Here is an 18,935-nt window from a genome sequence, read left to right on the forward strand (position 1 = left end):
AACATTGAGTAAAATTACCTGACTTTATGTACGGTCGTTATTAAAAAGAGGTTTTCACTCCTTACATTTCAAAGTCAACAGTGTATGTGTGTGTGTTGGGGAGGAGAGGTGAATTACTCTGTATTAAAACAACTTTAGAGCCTCACCACGTCGTTACAGTTCGTAACGTCCGGGCACACAATCTGAAGACAGTGCATCTTTAAAATAACAATGCAAAGTAACTTCAATTTTAAAGGGATCTGTTCTATGTCTGTCATGTCTAAACGACACAACTTATCCCTCAGTACTTTCCATAATCTACGTAGTGTATGAGGACAATAACCTCTTAGCCCTACTTTAATACACCCAAACGTCCAAAAATAACACACGGTTTAACTGGTATGCTTTCGCGTGAAATTGCATTTCATTCTGCAGTTTCTTTGAGATATGCGATAGTCGAAAAAAGCCATGGTTGAAGCCTTATTTTGGTAAATCTATGCCCTTTTCGCCTCGTTTCCAAGCTGAGATCATTCTTGAATGTACCGTGACTGTTGGCTGAGGCACATGGACAGCTTTTATCAGTGACCTATGTGTTTGTGGATTTTTACCTGTTAAAAGATGCCACAATTTTCTCACCACTGCTGAAGTTACGACTCGTTGAAGATCTCTCTCTTGATGTACTGGTGTCCCAAATTGATCCATATTCCAGCGTTTTCCAATTTCATTGACTACGAAGAATATCCTCATCTTGGAAATTCTAAGTCCTCGACCTGAGCACATCTACGATCTGAGAATACAAATACTTTGTTTTGGGAAGAGTTATTTCAAAAACTTCGTAACAGCGATCAAGTACTGATAACGTCATCATGGGCGACCAACGCGTGAAGAAGAAGATGAAAGGTGGAACCCTCTCTAGCTTGCAATATCTACCACCATTCGGGTAAAATTAGAAGCAAACATTATGGTGATTCGGGAAAATTTAACATTTATTCAAAAAACTCATAACGGAAGATTTTGTTCTAAACCTCATTCAGGCAAAATCTGTACAGCCCTGAACAATACTCCGTATGCCTATCGGCGTCACAACCTACAAAAAGACAAACAATATCAAAATACGGTTCTCATAAATTCAGCTTAACAGTAACTTTATACAACTTCTAATGGAACTTGTTAACTTGCAAGTTGAATACATTGCACGCGACCCTCTATACAAGTTAGAAGTGTAGTCTGTCTGTTCGCTTCTTATGCTTAAAGATTTAGACCTATTACAACCAACCTTAAGATTCTCTAAGGTCGAGAATCGAAGCCAACAATAGACTTTACTTCTTTCATAAGCCTAACGTCAATTAAAGAATACATTACAGGACACGAGCTTCTGGCAGATAAAATTAACACTAAATTACAAAAATAGCAACAAAAATTACTACAGTTTTTGTTTATGTCATTAGGGTACATTAACAATTTCAAACGATTAAGCTAAATGTACCAAGAAATCTCATAAATTATCACTGCTGACTAGTACACACTTAAACAATACTTACGGAAGTCATTATTCTGTAATGGTTGAGTAGTAGACGTTTAAACAATACTTACCGAAGTCATTATTCTGTAATGGTTGAGTAGTAGACATTTAAACAATACTTACAAAAGTTATCATTCTGTAATGGTTGAGTAGTATACATTTAAACAATACTTACAAAAGTTATCATTCTGTAATGGTTGAGTATTAGACATTTAAACAATACTTACAAAAGTTATCATTCTGTAATGGTTGAGTAGTAGACATTTAAACAATACTTACAAAAGTTATCATTCTGTAATGGTTGAGTATTAGACATTTAAACAATACTTACAAAAGTTATCATTCTGTAATGGTTGAGTAGTATACATTTAAACAATACTTACAAAAGTTATCATTCTGTAATGGTTGAGTAGTAGACATTTAAACAACACTTACAGAAGTTATCATTCTCTAATGGTTGAGTAGTATACATTTAAACAATACTTACAAAAGTTATCATTCTGTAATGGTTGAGTAGTAGACATTTAAACAATACTTACAAAAGTTATCATTCTGTAATGGTTGAGTAGTAGACATTTAAACAATACTTACAAAAGTTATCATTCTGTAATGGTTGAGTAGTAGACATTTAAACAATACTTACAAAAGTTATCATTCTGTAATGGTTGAGTAGTATACATTTAAACAATACTTACAAAAGTTATCATTCTGTAATGGTTGAGTATTAGACATTTAAACAATACTTACAAAAGTTATCATTCTGTAATGGTTGAGTAGTATACATTTAAACAATACTTACAAAAGTTATCATTCTGTAATGGTTGAGTAGTAGACATTTAAACAATACTTACAAAAGTTATCATTCTGTAATGGTTGAGTAGTATACATTTAAACAATACTTACAAAAGTTATCATTCTGTAATGGTTGAGTAGTAGACATTTAAACAATACTTACAAAAGTTATCATTCTCTAATGGTTGAGTAGTATACATTTAAACAATACTTACAAAAGTTATCATTCTGTAATGGTTGAGTAGTAGACATTTAAACAATACTTACAAAAGTTATCATTCTGTAATGGTTGAGTAGTAGACATTTAAACAATACTTACAAAAGTTATCATTCTGTAATGGTTGAGTAGTATACATTTAAACAATACTTACAAAAGTTATCATTCTGTAATGGTTGAGTAGTAGACATTTAAACAATACTTACAAAAGTTATCATTCTCTAATGGTTGAGTAGTATACATTTAAACAATACTTACAAAAGTTATCATTCTGTAATGGTTGAGTAGTAGACATTTAAACAACACTTACAGAAGTTATCATTCTCTAATGGTTGAGTAGTATACATTTAAACAATACTTACAAAAGTTATCATTCTCTAATGGTTGAGTAGTAGACATTTAAACAATACTTACAAAAGTTATCATTCTGTAATGGTTGAGTAGTAGACATTTAAACAATACTTACAAAAGTTATCATTCTGTAATGGTTGAGTAGTAGACATTTAAACAATACTTACAAAAGTTATCATTCTGTAATGGTTGAGTAGTATACATTTAAACAATACTTACAAAAGTTATCATTCTGTAATGGTTGAGTAGTAGACATTTAAACAATACTTACAAAAGTTATCATTCTCTAATGGTTGAGTAGTATACATTTAAACAATACTTACAAAAGTTATCATTCTGTAATGGTTGAGTAGTAGACATTTAAACAATACTTACAAAAGTTATCATTCTCTAATGGTTGAGTAGTATACATTTAAACAATACTTACAAAAGTTATCATTCTGTAATGGTTGAGTAGTATACATTTAAACAATACTTACAAAAGTTATCATTCTGTAATGGTTGAGTAGTAGACATTTAAACAATACTTACAAAAGTTATCATTCTCTAATGGTTGAGTAGTATACATTTAAACAATACTTACAAAAGTTATCATTCTGTAATGGTTGAGTAGTAGACATTTAAACAATACTTACAAAAGTTATCATTCTCTAATGGTTGAGTAGTAGACATTTAAACAATACTTACAAAAGTTATCATTCTACTTACAAAGAGTAATGGTTGAGTAGTAGACATTTAAACAATACTTACAAAAGTTATCATTCTCTAATGGTTGAGTAGTAGACATTTAAACAATACTTACAAAAGTTATCATTCTGTAATGGTTGAGTAGTAGACATTTAAACAATACTTACAAAAGTTATCATTCTGTAATGGTTGAGTAGTAGACATTTAAACAATACTTACAAAAGTTATCATTCTGTAATGGTTGAGTAGTAGACATTTAAACAATACTTACAAAAGTTATCATTCTCTAATGGTTGAGTAGTAGACATTTAAACAATACTTACAAAAGTTATCATTCTGTAATGGTTGAGTAGTAGACATTTAAACAATACTTACAAAAGTTATCATTCTGTAATGGTTGAGTAGTAGACATTTAAACAATACTTACAAAAGTTATCATTCTGTAATGGTTGAGTAGTAGACATTTAAACAATACTTACAAAAGTTATCATTCTGTAATGGTTGAGTAGTAGACATTTAAACAATACTTACAAAAGTTATCATTCTCTAATGGTTGAGTAGTAGACATTTAAACAATACTTACAAAAGTTATCATTCTGTAATGGTTGAGTAGTAGACATTTAAACAATACTTACAAAAGTTATCATTCTGTAATGGTTGAGTAGTAGACATTTAAACAATACTTACAAAAGTTATCATTCTCTAATGGTTGAGTAGTAGACATTTAAACAATACTTACAAAAGTTATCATTCTCTAATGGTTGAGTAGTAGACATTTAAACAATACTTACAAAAGTTATCATTCTCTAATGGTTGAGTAGTAGACATTTAAACAATACTTACAAAAGTTATTACTCTAATGGTTGAGTTAGTAGACATTTTAAACAATACTGTACAAAAGTTGGTTGAGTAGTAGACATTTAAACAATACTTACAAAAGTTATCATTCTGTAATGGTTGAGTAGTAGACATTTAAACAATACTTACAAAAGTTATCATTCTGAGTAGTAGACATTTAAACAAATACAAAAGTTATCATTCTGTAATGGTTGAGTAGACATTTAAACAATACTTACAAAAGTTATCATTCTGTAATGGTTGAGTAGTAGACATTTAAACAATACTTACAAAAGTTATCATTCTGTAATGGTTGAGTAGTAGACATTTAAACAATACTTACAAAAGTTATCATTCTGTAATGGTTGAGTAGTAGACATTTAAACAATACTTACAAAAGTTATCATTCTCTAATGGTTGAGTAGTAGACATTTAAACAATACTTACAAAAGTTATCAATGGTTGAGTAGTAGACATTTAAACAATACTTACAAAAGTAATGGTTGAGTAGTAGACATTTAAACAATACTTACAAAAGTTATCATTCTCTAATGGTTGAGTAGTAGACATTTAAACAATACTTACAAAAGTTATCATTCTCTAATGGTTGAGTAGTAGACATTTAAACAATACTTACAAAAGTTATCATTCTCTAATGGTTGAGTAGTAGACATTTAAACAATACTTACAAAAGTTATCATTCTGTAATGGTTGAGTAGTAGACATTTAAACAATACTTACAAAAGTTATCATTCTCTAATGGTTGAGTAGTAGACATTTAAACAATACTTACAAAAGTTATCATTCTGTAATGGTTGAGTAGTAGACATTTAAACAATACTTACAAAAGTTATCATTCTCTAATGGTTGAGTAGTAGACATTTAAACAATACTTACAAAAGTTATCATTCTCTAATGGTTGAGTAGTAGACATTTAAACAATACTTACAAAAGTTATCATTCTGTAATGGTTGAGTAGTAGACATTTAAACAATACTTACAAAAGTTATCATTCTCTAATGGTTGAGTAGTAGACATTTAAACAATACTTACAAAAGTTATCATTCTGTAATGGTTGAGTAGTAGACATTTAAACAATACTTACAAAAGTTATCATTCTGTAATGGTTGAGTAGTAGACATTTAAACAATACTTACAAAAGTTATCATTCTGTAATGGTTGAGTAGTAGACATTTAAACAATACTTACAAAAGTTATCATTCTGTAATGGTTGAGTAGTAGACATTTAAACAATACTTACAAAAGTTATCATTCTCTAATGGTTGAGTAGTAGACATTTAAACAATACTTACAAAAGTTATCATTCTGTAATGGTTGAGTAGTATACATTTAAACAATACTTACAAAAGTTATCATTCTGTAATGGTTGAGTAGTAGACATTTAAACAATACTTACAAAAGTTATCATTCTCTAATGGTTGAGTAGTAGACATTTAAACAATACTTACAAAAGTTATCATTCTGTAATGGTTGAGTAGTAGACATTTAAACAATACTTAGATTCATTCTAATGGTTGAGTAGTAGACATTTAAACAATACTTACAAAAGTTATCATTCTGTAATGGTTGAGTAGTAGACATTTAAACAATACTTACAAAAGTTATCATTCTCTAATGGTTGAGTAGTAGACATTTAAACAATACTTACAAAAGTTATCATTCTGTAATGGTTGAGTAGTAGACATTTAAACAATACTTACAAAAGTTATCATTCTGTAATGGTTGAGTAGTAGACATTTAAACAATACTTACAAAAGTTATCATTCTCTAATGGTTGAGTTAGTAGACATTTAAACAATACTTACAAAAGTTATCATTCTCTAATGGTTGAGTAGTAGACATTTAAACAATACTTACAAAAGTTATCATTCTCTAATGGTTGAGTAGTAGACATTTAAACAATACTTACAAAAGTTATCATTCTGTAATGGTTGAGTAGTAGACATTTAAACAATACTTACAAAAGTTATCATTCTCTAATGGTTGAGTAGTAGACATTTAAACAATACTTACAAAAGTTATCATTCTCTAATGGTTGAGTAGTAGACATTTAAACAATACTTACAAAAGTTATCATTCTGTAATGGTTGAGTAGTAGACATTTAAACAATACTTACAAAAGTTATCATTCTCTAATGGTTGAGTAGTAGACATTTAAACAATACTTACAAAAGTTATCATTCTCTAATGGTTGAGTAGTAGACATTTAAACAATACTTACAAAAGTTATCATTCTCTAATGGTTGAGTAGTAGACATTTAAACAATACTTACAAAAGTTATCATTCTCTAATGGTTGAGTAGTAGACATTTAAACAATACTTACAAAAGTTATCATTCTGTAATGGTTGAGTAGTAGACATTTAAACAATACTTACAAAAGTTATCATTCTGTAATGGTTGAGTAGTAGACATTTAAACAATACTTACAAAAGTTATCATTCTGTAATGGTTGAGTAGTAGACATTTAAACAATACTTACAAAAGTTATCATTCTGTAATGGTTGAGTAGTAGACATTTAAACAATACTTACAAAAGTTATCATTCTCTAATGGTTGAGTAGTAGACATTTAAACAATACTTACAAAAGTTATCATTCTGTAATGGTTGAGTAGTATACATTTAAACAATACTTACAAAAGTTATCATTCTCTAATGGTTGAGTAGTAGACATTTAAACAATACTTACAAAAGTTATCATTCTCTAATGGTTGAGTAGTAGACATTTAAACAATACTTACAAAAGTTATCATTCTGTAATGGTTGAGTAGTAGACATTTAAACAATACTTACAAAAGTTATCATTCTGTAATGGTTGAGTAGTAGACATTTAAACAATACTTACAAAAGTTATCATTCTGTAATGGTTGAGTAGTAGACATTTAAACAATACTTACAAAAGTTATCATTCTGTAATGGTTGAGTAGTAGACATTTAAACAATACTAAACAATACAAAAGTTATCTTTCTGTAATGGTTGAGTAGTAGACATTTAAACAATACTTACAAAAGTTATCATTCTGTAATGGTTGAGTAGTAGACATTTAAACAATACTTACAAAAGTTATCATTCTGTAATGGTTGAGTAGTAGACATTTAAACAATACTTACAAAAGTTATCATTCTCTAATGGTTGAGTAGTAGACATTTAAACAATACTTACAAAAGTTATCATTCTCTAATGGTTGAGTAGTAGACATTTAAACAATACTTACAAAAGTTATCATTCTGTAATGGTTGAGTAGTAGACATTTAAACAATACTTACAAAAGTTATCATTCTCTAATGGTTGAGTAGTATACATTTAAACAATACTTACAAAAGTTATCATTCTGTAATGGTTGAGTAGTAGACATTTAAACAATACTTACAAAAGTTATCATTCTGTAATGGTTGAGTAGTAGACATTTAAACAATACTTACAAAAGTTATCATTCTCTAATGGTTGAGTTGTAGACATTTAAACAATACTTACAAAAGTTATCATTCTGTAATGGTTGAGCAGTAGACATTTAAACAATACTTACAAAAGTTATCATTCTCTAATGGTTGAGTTGTAGACGTTTAAACAATACTTACAAAAGTTATCATTCTGTATGGTTGAGTAGTAGACATTTAAACAATACTAGACATTTAAACAATACTTACAAAAGTTATCATTCTGTAATGGTTGAGTAGTAGACATTTAAACAATACTGACAAAAGTTATCATTCTCTAATGGTTGAGTAGTATACATTTAAACAATACTTACAAAAGTTATCATTCTGTAATGGTTGAGTAGTATACATTTAAACAATACTTACAAAAGTTATCATTCTCTAATGGTTGAGTAGTAGACATTTAAACAATACTTACAAAAGTTATCTTTCTGTAATGGTTGAGTAGTAGACATTTAAACAATACTTACAAAAGTTATCATTCTGTAATGGTTGAGTAGTAGACATTTAAACAACACTTACAGAAGTTATCATTCTCTAATGGTTGAGTAGTATACATTTAAACAATACTTAAAAAAGTTATCATTCTCTAATGGTTGAGTAGTAGACATTTAAACAATACTTACAAAAGTTATCAATACTTACAAAAGTTATTCTGTAATGGTTGAGTAGTAGACATTTAAACAATACTTACAAAAGTTATCATTTTGTAATGGTTGAGTAGTATACATTTAAACAATACTTACAAAAGTTATCATTCTGTAATGGTTGAGTAGTAGACATTTAAACAATACTTACAAAAGTTATCATTCTGTAATGGTTGAGTAGTATACATTTAAACAATACTTACAAAAGTTATCATTCTGTAATGGTTGAGTAGTTGACATTTAAACAATACTTACAAAAGTTATCATTCTGTAATGGTTGAGTAGTTGACATTTAAACAATACTTACAAAAGTTATCATTCTCTAATGGTTGAGTAGTAGACATTTAAACAATACTTACAAAAGTTATCATTCTCTAATGGTTGAGTAGTAGACATTTAAACAATACTTACAAAAGTTATCATTCTCTAATGGTTGAGTTGTAGACGTTTAAACAATACTTACAAAAGTTATCATTCTGTATGGTTGAGTAGTAGACATTTAAACAATACTGACAAAAGTTATCATTCTGTAATGGTTGAGTAGTAGACATTTAAACAATACCGACAAAAGTTATCATTCTCTAATGGTTGAGTAGTATACATTTAAACAATACTTACAAAAGTTATCATTCTGTAATGGTTGAGTAGTAGACATTTAAACAATACTTACAAAAGTTATCATTCTGTAATGGTTGAGTAGTATACATTTAAACAATACTTACAAAAGTTATCATTCTGTAATGGTTGAGTAGTTGACATTTAAACAATACTTACAAAAGTTATCATTCTGTAATGGTTGAGTAGTTGACATTTAAACAATACTTACAAAAGTTATCATTCTCTAATGGTTGAGTAGTAGACATTTAAACAATACTTACAAAAGTTATCATTCTCTAATGGTTGAGTAGTAGACATTTAAACAATACTTACAAAAGTTATCATTCTGTATTGTTTGACATCCTGGCCACAAAGAGACGTACATGATACTAGTAACAATGTTTAAAATAACTTTAACAACTAAACTATTTTCTATTCTACTGTTTATCTTCTTACGTTGCTTTATGTGGGTCACTGATTATTGTACAGCACTATAGTGTACTCGGTCTTCATGGGGTTATGTGAAGTTGGAGCGTGATAAATGGGTAGAACTCTGCCTTTCTCAGTGATTAATAAATATTCGTTTTAAAACTGTTATGAATGCGATAAGTGAAACTATCAATTCTGGTTTCATTTCTTTAAGTTACAAGTTGGATTCTTTCTTCGTCAAAACGTTTCCCACACCTGAGGTGTTTTTGTTTAGATATCATGACGTTGTGTCAAAACACACCAACAAATCACAATAATCAAGAAAGTAACCAAAATTAGCTTCAGAATTGTAACCCTGTTTTTCGAAACAGAATTATACTTTACAGAACCAACCAGATTCTTTAACATATATATATGGTGATAAGTTTTCTTCTCTAAAACAGCTCAATAACTTCTTTTATTGTAACGTCATGGTTTGATTTTGAAATTAAGCACAAAGCTACTCGAGGGCTATCTGCGCTAGTCGTCCCAAATTTAGTAGTGTAAGATTAGAGGGAAGGCAGTTAGTCATCACCACCCACCGCCAATTCTTGCTATTCTCTTTTACCAACGAATAGCGGGATTGACGGTCACGGTATAACGCCCCCAAGGCTGAAAGAGTGAGCACGTTTGGTGTCACGGGGATTCGAACCCGCGACTGTCAGTTTACGAGTCGAGTGCCTTAACCACCTGGCCATGCCGGGCCACATAATGGTCTACCTTGACTCTGTCTGCCACGGATGTCGTAGCCTGGTTATCACCCCATGGAATCTTGATGTACGGTTTCTTGTCATCGCCCGCATACAATCAGTATAGTCGTTTCAAGCATCATTATTTATGCCAATTGCTTAAGCTAATATTACTTGACGCTAAACGCTCTTTAATTAGAATAATTTTATAAAATTTAGCAAATTTACAGTGAAAAATGTACAATGAATAATAACCGTCCACTCACACGATTATTTTGAAAACTTGAACTATAAACTGCTAATCTATTTGACTTGACCTGGTTAATACTTATGTATTTTACGTCTTTTCACTCCATAATTTTGCCGCTCTAAATGAGCCTTCCTTGATACGAATGGCACAAAGCTAAAAACAATCCACTTTTACTCTTAGACAAAGCTGTAGTAAAAATGTTATACCAATATCTCACGTGATTTTTTGCGTGGGCGTGCGCAAAAGCTTTTTTAAATTTTCACCTGCATTTGTTGAATAACTTATATTTACACGGCAAGGTTACCATATGTTGTAAAGATCTATCAGTGTGTCAAATTTGGTAAAAAAGAACTCTAAAAGTTAAGTTTCTTTTTTATATCAATTAAAGTATCTTTAAAGTTTTCCTACGTATGGGGCCTGGCATGGCCTAGCGCGTTAAGGCGTGCGCTTCGTAATCTGAGTGTCGCGGGTTCGCGCCCGAATCTCGCCAAACATGCTCGCCCTCCCAGCCGTGGGGGCGTTATAATGTGACGGTCAATCCCACTTTTCGTTGGTAAAATAGTAGCCCAAGAGTTGGCGGTGGGTGGTGATGACTAGCTGCCTTCCCTCTAGTCTTACACTGCTAAATTAGGGACGGCTAGCACAGATAGCCCTCTCGTAGCTTTGTGCGAAATTCCAAAACAAGCAAACAAACCCTACATATGGTGAGAATGAAAAAGAAAAAAATGGAGAAAGACTTGAATAAAAACTGGAGATGTCTCAGGTTTTAATTAATGGATTGCCTTGAAATTTATGTGAAGTCCACTAAAGTACATCTACCGAAAATATTTATTAGTTTGAAGATAGAAAATCGTTAAACTATCACAAACAGTGTGTCCTGCTGATTGCCTTTTTAATAGCGTATCTTGGTGTCCACGACTAAAATATATAATTCCACTTCAAGTAAGTGAGATTATACCAAAAATTTTTTCCCCCAAGTTGGCAGCGTCATTTCCGTCTAATCAACAACAAAAGCCTCGAGTAGCTTTGTGCCAGTTGCGAAAGACAGGTTCCCCGGTGAGACAGCGGTAAGTCTTTGGATTTACAGCGCTGAAATCAACAGCTCGATTTCCAGATAGCCCGCTGTGGTTTTACCATAAGAAGACACATGCACACTTTCTTAACAAAAATATATTGACCCGGCATGGCCAGGTGGGTTAAGGCGTTCGACTTGTAATTCGAGGGTCGCGAAAGTTCGTTTGTTTGTTTTTTGAATTTCGCGCAAAACTACTCGAGGGCTATCTGTCCTAGCCATCTCTAATTTAGCAGTGTAAGACTAGAGGGAAGGCAGCTAGTCATCACCACCCACCGCCAACTCTTGGGCTACTCTTTTACCAACGAATAATGGGATTGACCGTAACATTATAACGCCCCCCCCCCACAGCTGAAAAGGCGAACATGTTTGGTGAGACGGGGATGCGAACCCGCGACCCTCAGATTACGAGTCGCACGCCCTAACCCACCCGGCCATGCCGGGCGTAACAAGCGAAAGACAGCTATAACTAAAGACAGTTAACTGAAATGGAAAGATCAAGTTTTTTTAAAAGAAAAATTCATTTGTAATCACCACTGTTCTGCCGTAAAACTGTGTTTATTTATTGTTGAGTACAAAACTATGGACAAGAATATCTCTGATGTGCCATTCCACCAGACTTACCGCTGGGCCATCAGGGGGCGTTAAACTGTGTGTCTTAAAACATTAGATACATTATGTATTTTTTAGCTTTCATTCTTACCATAACTTGAGGCTTACCAAAATTCTGTTGTATTATCGCATTGTGTCTGTTGGAGTTTGGAGCCACTGCTACTCACAATTTTCTTTCCTTCCGTGTGTGACACAAACTCCGAAAAAAGAGAAAGTTAAAAGAGTTTATAAACCTGAGTGACACTTTGTATAATTATTATCCGTTGCGAAGTGTTATGCACCAGGTGTCAGCAACCAAAATGGGCCGATGGTCATGTGTCTGGACACCTTCAACCAGCTGACCTTGATCCTGTCCTAGCTGAAGTAGTTCCAAGTCAATGATCGGGCACACCGAAATAGGTCATACCCTAGGTTCCGACCAAGACACAGTCTCTAGACATCTGCAGCTGAAATAGAGCACAGCTTCCACCGCGTGGCTGCAGGTAGTGGGTCAGCCAAGCAGTACAGGTAGATAAACACACAGGACTTGGAGAACAGAGATACCTCGACGCCAGTTCTCGCCTTCCTTCTTAGAAGTCAACAGTCAAAAAGCGAGCTCCGCACTCTGTGTGTTTTGAACTTTTGTTATCTGCTCCGTACGGGGGGCCGGAGCGTCCATGGACCACTGCGGGTTTGTGGAGAATATTCAGTAACACCGCTTCATTGAGAGGCAGGTACTGTAATTTCAAGTCTTGCTGAGTGAGAGTATGTGACTAAACCTGATAATTACTGTAATTTTCCTTGGTGATTGTTTATGTAATTATAACGTTTCAACTCATAGCAAAAATATGTTGATATATAATTATATCAGTAGTTTTACAATTATGATGATCAAAGTTTTAAATAACGCATATATATATATATATATACCACAGACACCAATTGGAAATGTTAATTATGTAAACGTCCATTTAAGACAATAATTTGACGTACCAGTTTTAAACATTGCTTTGAGATGCCACTTTTAGAAATCTGATTTAAGACATCAATTTGGGGAAACATTTTTAAACGTTAATTTAAGATATTAATTTGAGGTACCAGTTTTACACGTTAATTTAAGACATTAATTTGAGGTAACAGTTTTAAACGTTAATTTAAGATATTAATTTAAGGAACCATTTTTAAATGTTAATTTAAGACATTAATTTGAGAAACCATTTTTAAACGTTAATTTAAGACATTAATTTGAAGAACCATTTTTAAACGTTAATTTAAGACATTAATTTGAGGTACCATTTTTAAACGGTAATTTAAGACATCAATTTGAGGTACCAGTTTTAAACTGTAATTTAAGACATTAATTTGAGGTACCATTTTTAAACGGTAATTGAAGACATCAATTTGAGGTACCAGTTTTAAACGGTAATTTAAGACATCAATTTGAGGTACCAGTTTTAAACGTTAATTTAAGACATTAATTTGAGGTACCAGTTTTAAACGTTAATTTAAGACATTAATTTGAAGAACCATTTTTAAACGGTAATTTAAGACATCAATTTGAGGTACCAGTTTTAAACGGTAATTTAAGACATCAATTTGAGGTACCAGTTTTAAACATTAAGATGTTAATTCGAGACGTTAATTGTTTTACAAAGGGCAAAAACAACAACAAGCAATATACATCTTAAACAAAGTAAAAAATGGCGAAATATAAAAACCTAATTGATGTTTCTACTGCAGCGGAAAACAGAGTAAGCTTTGTGTGTAGTCAGACGAGTTTGTGAAATATTTGATTAACAAAAAGGCAGGGTTAGCCGGTAGAGGGAGCTGTATGTTTAGTTGGGAGAAGTAATTTCTATTGACTGTAAACTTCTTGAACTTCGGATTAACGTCTTAAGTTTTGCCTGTTGGTTTTGATGTCAACAATTACTTCTAAACACGTTCTAATGTTTCTACGCAGATATAACCTAATGGAATTATGAAAACATAAACCATGAAGGTAAATTACAAAGCTTCTGCGCAAAACTACACAAGGAGCTATCTGTGCATAGCCATCAATATTCGCCACCAACACTTGGACTACTCTTATTGACTGTTACTTTTAAAACGCACTTACGGCCTCAAAGTGCGGAGCGAATTTTAGGGCAACGAGACGAGAGCCATGAATTTCCAGATTCACAGTATGGGCAACGTAAAATTCAGATACACTTTAATACATATATAATATTTTGACCTTTTGTTGCAAGGTTATTTTCCACAAGGAAAAAAAAAACCCTTTAAAATATATGTTTTTAATTTTCTTATGTTCACGTTTTGAGGCTGGAGTGTTTCCAAAATTATAAAATAAATGGTTTAACTGAGACTGTGAAGCGAATATTTAAAGTTCCGTTTGTTCTGTTTATTACATGTGTTAAACACAAAACCCAGGCGATAGGTAAATTTAGCAACCTTCGAGCAACAAAAACTGTCCTTGAAATGACCGGAAGTTTATCAAAGACTTCATAATTAAGTAAAATAATTAATATAGCCAATTATTATATTTGTAGTTTTAAAAAGTATTCACGAGTTCCATTTATTAGATAAAATAAAACATTTTAATTTTTCGAAGGTGTCTTAACCTTCACATTTCATAAATTATATATTCGTAAAAACATTTAATGAGGCTGTAAAAACAGCCCTCTCTTTTATAGTTACCCTATATCAACCAGCGGTACGGAAGATTCTAACTGGTAATATATATTATGTAATTAGAACACAGCAAGTACTTATTTGTCCTGGATTTTATTCCATGAAATTGGAACACAGGGAAATATATAACTGTAACACGAAAAGGAAACAAAGCAAAAAACTTGGAAAGCTTACCCAAGCACATTCTGTCATAATTAGAAGAATAATCAATGTGACAAGGCTATTTAACCTCAAGTAACAATGTCATGGAGTCAGGAAAACCAATGTCCACAAACGGGTTTTGTCTTGTCCATTATTGTGGTCATTCTTATTGTCCGACTAATTTCTTAGAACCGCAGATCACGACCTTCCACTGGTCCCACTAACCCGGAAACAGAGAATCAGTAGGGCAATACGAACAGTGTCTCGGTCTGTTGCGAAGGCCAGGGACAGCCCACATTACAATGACTGTGGCTGCTGACCTACATCACCGTGACGACGTTACGTAAATAACAACATCGTGCAAACAGGTCATTCGCCTTCGGGTTGCCTGGGCGGACTGTAAAAAAGTAATGCATGTATTTTTTTGTGTCAACATTTGTTTTTATTAATTCAGAAATCATAGAACCGAGACTGTCATGGAGAATGTTGCTTTTCTACCCGACAATGATTACAGGATAGAATTACAAGTTCCTTAAAAAATTATAAATTTTATCATAATAACGTAAGTAAAACTTTGTTACTAAATGTTTTTTTTTTTTCTTCTGTATATTGAAACGGGTACAAAATGTTGTGGCCGGCCACATTTTTGTTCTGTGTATCAAAACGGAAGTAAAACATTGAAGCCACATTTCTTCTGTATATCGAAACAGACGCATATGTAGCTACGTATTTCTTCTGTGTGTCGGAAAGAATGTATTAGGAGCCACATTTTACTTTTGCATATTGGGCCAGCACAGTAACATTTTCTTTTGTGTGGAAATTAGGTTATACTTAAAGCTCACCAGGATATCACGTATCCCCCTCAGTTCCGAGATTTCCCGGGTGTTTGAAAACCGCCATGCTGTTGACTAATGCTACGTTGTCTTGGTAACATTGCAACACGTCACTGAGAACAAGAACTTAACTGTTCTTTTTCTTTGGATGATTTAAAAGTTGAACCTTAACGGACACATAATAAATAATCACAAACGTAACACGTTTTTGTTTAAATAAAAGTATTATTTGATATGTAGAGCAAAATGTTTTCGTTTTGATTAAACCAAATATAACTCTCAACACGATATTCTGTGAATAAAAATAAGAGAAGAAATATAAAGTGATTGTGACAAGTTCTTATAACTGAAACCCTACAGTTCTTATAACGTAGCTTTATCACTAACTATCACTTTATCGTTCAATAACGTACGAAACACGTTTAATCACGGATTCTCGTTGTCCTCTTTATCTGTTTCTTTTATTCGAAAGTAATTTTATTTAGACCTTCTTTCTGATCATTAGAACAGATACATCAGTTTAAATAACTTTACCCGATAGTTTTGCATCTATATCATATACAGCCTTCGTTCATTTTAAACTTGTTTCACATAACTTGCACTATTGACGCAGAAAACGTATTACAGAGGGCGCTTCGAAAAAAATGTATTTATTCATTTACTTTACGGTTTTAAACTCTTATTATACTTATTAATTATTCCTTTATTTTACGGTTTTAAGCATCTCATTATATTTATTAATGTTTTACAAGTCATGTTGGTTAACGTTATGTTTATTTTTACTTGCTTAATCGATTATCTGTACTACACTGCTTATTGGAAGCTATAACTTCGAACACGTCAAATATTCTGCGAGTTTATGCGAACGACTCATTTCTTTCTGTTTACAGTAAAGCTACGCGAGTTAGTTATTTTGCCCTAAAAACCCTCAAACTTGCCGCCGAGTTACCGAGAGCATTTATGCAAGGAAATACATTCTTTTTAAAAAACTGTAAGTTTGAACAAACCCGTTTTTAAAGTCCTGAAAATAAATTTTAGTTTTCCAAAAGTTACAACCTAACCTAATATACTTATTAAAAAGAAGTTATTTTTTCATGTTACAAAATATTTTAGTCTCAGTCAACACAAATAAATTCAGCAATTTATAATGCTAATTATCAAATTACTTAAAATGAAATTACAAAGGATGTGAACGAAATAAATACTGTTATAAACTGTTAAAGGCGCTTTTGTTATTCAACTTTTTTGATTGACTAGAGCTTGAGAATATATTTTTTATTTCCAGTGAGTTTCTCCTTAATAATTTTAGCATTCACTTGGTCTAGTAGCCCGGCATAACCAGGTGGGTTAAGGCGTTCGACTCGTAATCCGAGCGTCGCGGATTCGAATCCGCGTCGCACCAAACATGCTCGCCCTATTCACACAAAATCGAACTAAAACCGCTTACATTTCTTATTCTCAGAAAGGGTAGCAGAGATTTTTACATTAATATATAATTGGAAACTCCATTAAAAATAAGTTACTTTGAGTTTCGCTTTTTTCCTCCTGTTGGCGCAGAACATTTGAGATGCAAATTCAAGTTGAAACATATATATAAACAGAATTAAATTGTAAACATTTATTTATCTAATTCTGTATCAAGGCCAACAAATTATTGATTAATCTTCTCCGATCATATTTTAGTAATATTTTCATTTCTTATTATTGGTACCTGACAAATGTGACTTATTTGTTATTGTTATTGTTGGCACTTGATAAAACTATTTTACACATTGTCGTAAGTATATATTTAAAACTTGCACGCTTTCAGCCCATTACAAACTTTAGTATTTGCTCTCATACTTAAAATGACCATAAATTATTTTGTTTTGATTTATTTATTTTTTTACTTTCTCTAGGGTCAACTTATGGTTATGCAAAAGAGCAACAATGGCAGGTTTAACTAGGATCACCGTATTTTTTATAATTACTAACTTCTACTTGTGTAAGTATGACGTAGAAAATCTTGTGAGTGACGATTTCAAACATTATAAGTGTCTTCACATCTAATTCTGCTAGCTGAATGTACCATTTGTATTTAAGTTACTTGTATTTTCAGTTTTGTAATCTGTGGTATTTCTGGTTCGTCTTGATGGGAATTTGAATTCTGGATGTTTAAAACATGTAGAAACTATTTTATTGAAACTAGTCTAAACTTTAGAAACTACCTTCTTAACATTAAGTCTAAACTTGTAGAAACTATTTTATTAAAACTAGTCTTAACTTTAGAAACTACTTTCTTAACATTAAGTCTAAACATGTAGAAACTATTTTATTAAAACTAGTCTTAACTTTAGAAACTACCTTCTTAACATTAAGTCTAAACTTTAGAACCTACCTTGTTATCATTAAGTCTAAACTTGTAGAAAAAATTTTATTAAAACTAAGTCTAAATTTGAAGATACTATTTTGTTAACACTAAGTCTAAATTTGAAGATACTATTTTGTTAACACTAAGTCTAAATTTGTAGATACTCTCTTATTAACACTAAGTCTAAGCTTGTAGAAACTACTTTATTGACATTAAGTCATTTTTAACAGAAATAAAATATTATATAAATTGTTTTTAATTTGTGAGGATTTAGAGCTTTCTTTCAAAAATACGATCTAATAAGTTACCGATAATTTATAGAAGCTTGGATGTAATTTTAAATTTGTGATCTTTATATAATTTGTTGTTGATGTCAATTGGTATAAATCGTGTTTAAAGTTGAGAGTTTATAAGTTGTTTTTAATTTGAGTTAGTGTAAACATTGTTTAAAGTTGTAAGTTTATAATTTGCCGTTAATGTAATTTGGTGTTAGTCTTGTTGAAAGATTTGGGGTTTATAATTTGTTGTTAACGTAATTTGGTGTAAACTTTGTTTAAAGTTGCCACAAGTTTTGATCTCATAAATATTAAGCAGACGTGATGACGAGAAAATTATATATTTACAAACGGCTGGTATGGGTACAAAAAGCACTATCTAGGGGAGCGAACAACGTTTTGACCTTGTTCGGTCATTGCTGATTTTCACATATATAATTAAGCAGACGAAAAAAAATCGTTTTTCGCCGTAAACAAACTTGGTTCTCTA

The 18,935-nt window shown here is 31.6% G+C and overlaps 1 protein-coding gene across 1 annotated transcript in view; it reads left to right on the plus strand.

Moving 5' to 3' along the window:
* LOC143242300 (uncharacterized) overlaps window positions 1-18,935 on the plus strand; it is a 115,384-nt gene that overhangs the window by 22,456 nt on the left and 73,993 nt on the right. The window contains exon 7 of the mRNA XM_076485661.1: window positions 17,719-17,804. Within this exon, the coding sequence (XP_076341776.1) occupies window positions 17,719-17,804 (86 nt within the window). The remainder of the gene's footprint in view (window positions 1-17,718; window positions 17,805-18,935) is intronic.

The sequence above is a fragment of the Tachypleus tridentatus genome, unplaced genomic scaffold, assembly GCF_004210375.1.
Source record: "Tachypleus tridentatus isolate NWPU-2018 unplaced genomic scaffold, ASM421037v1 Hic_cluster_2, whole genome shotgun sequence".
Taxonomy (NCBI): domain Eukaryota; kingdom Metazoa; phylum Arthropoda; class Merostomata; order Xiphosura; family Limulidae; genus Tachypleus; species Tachypleus tridentatus.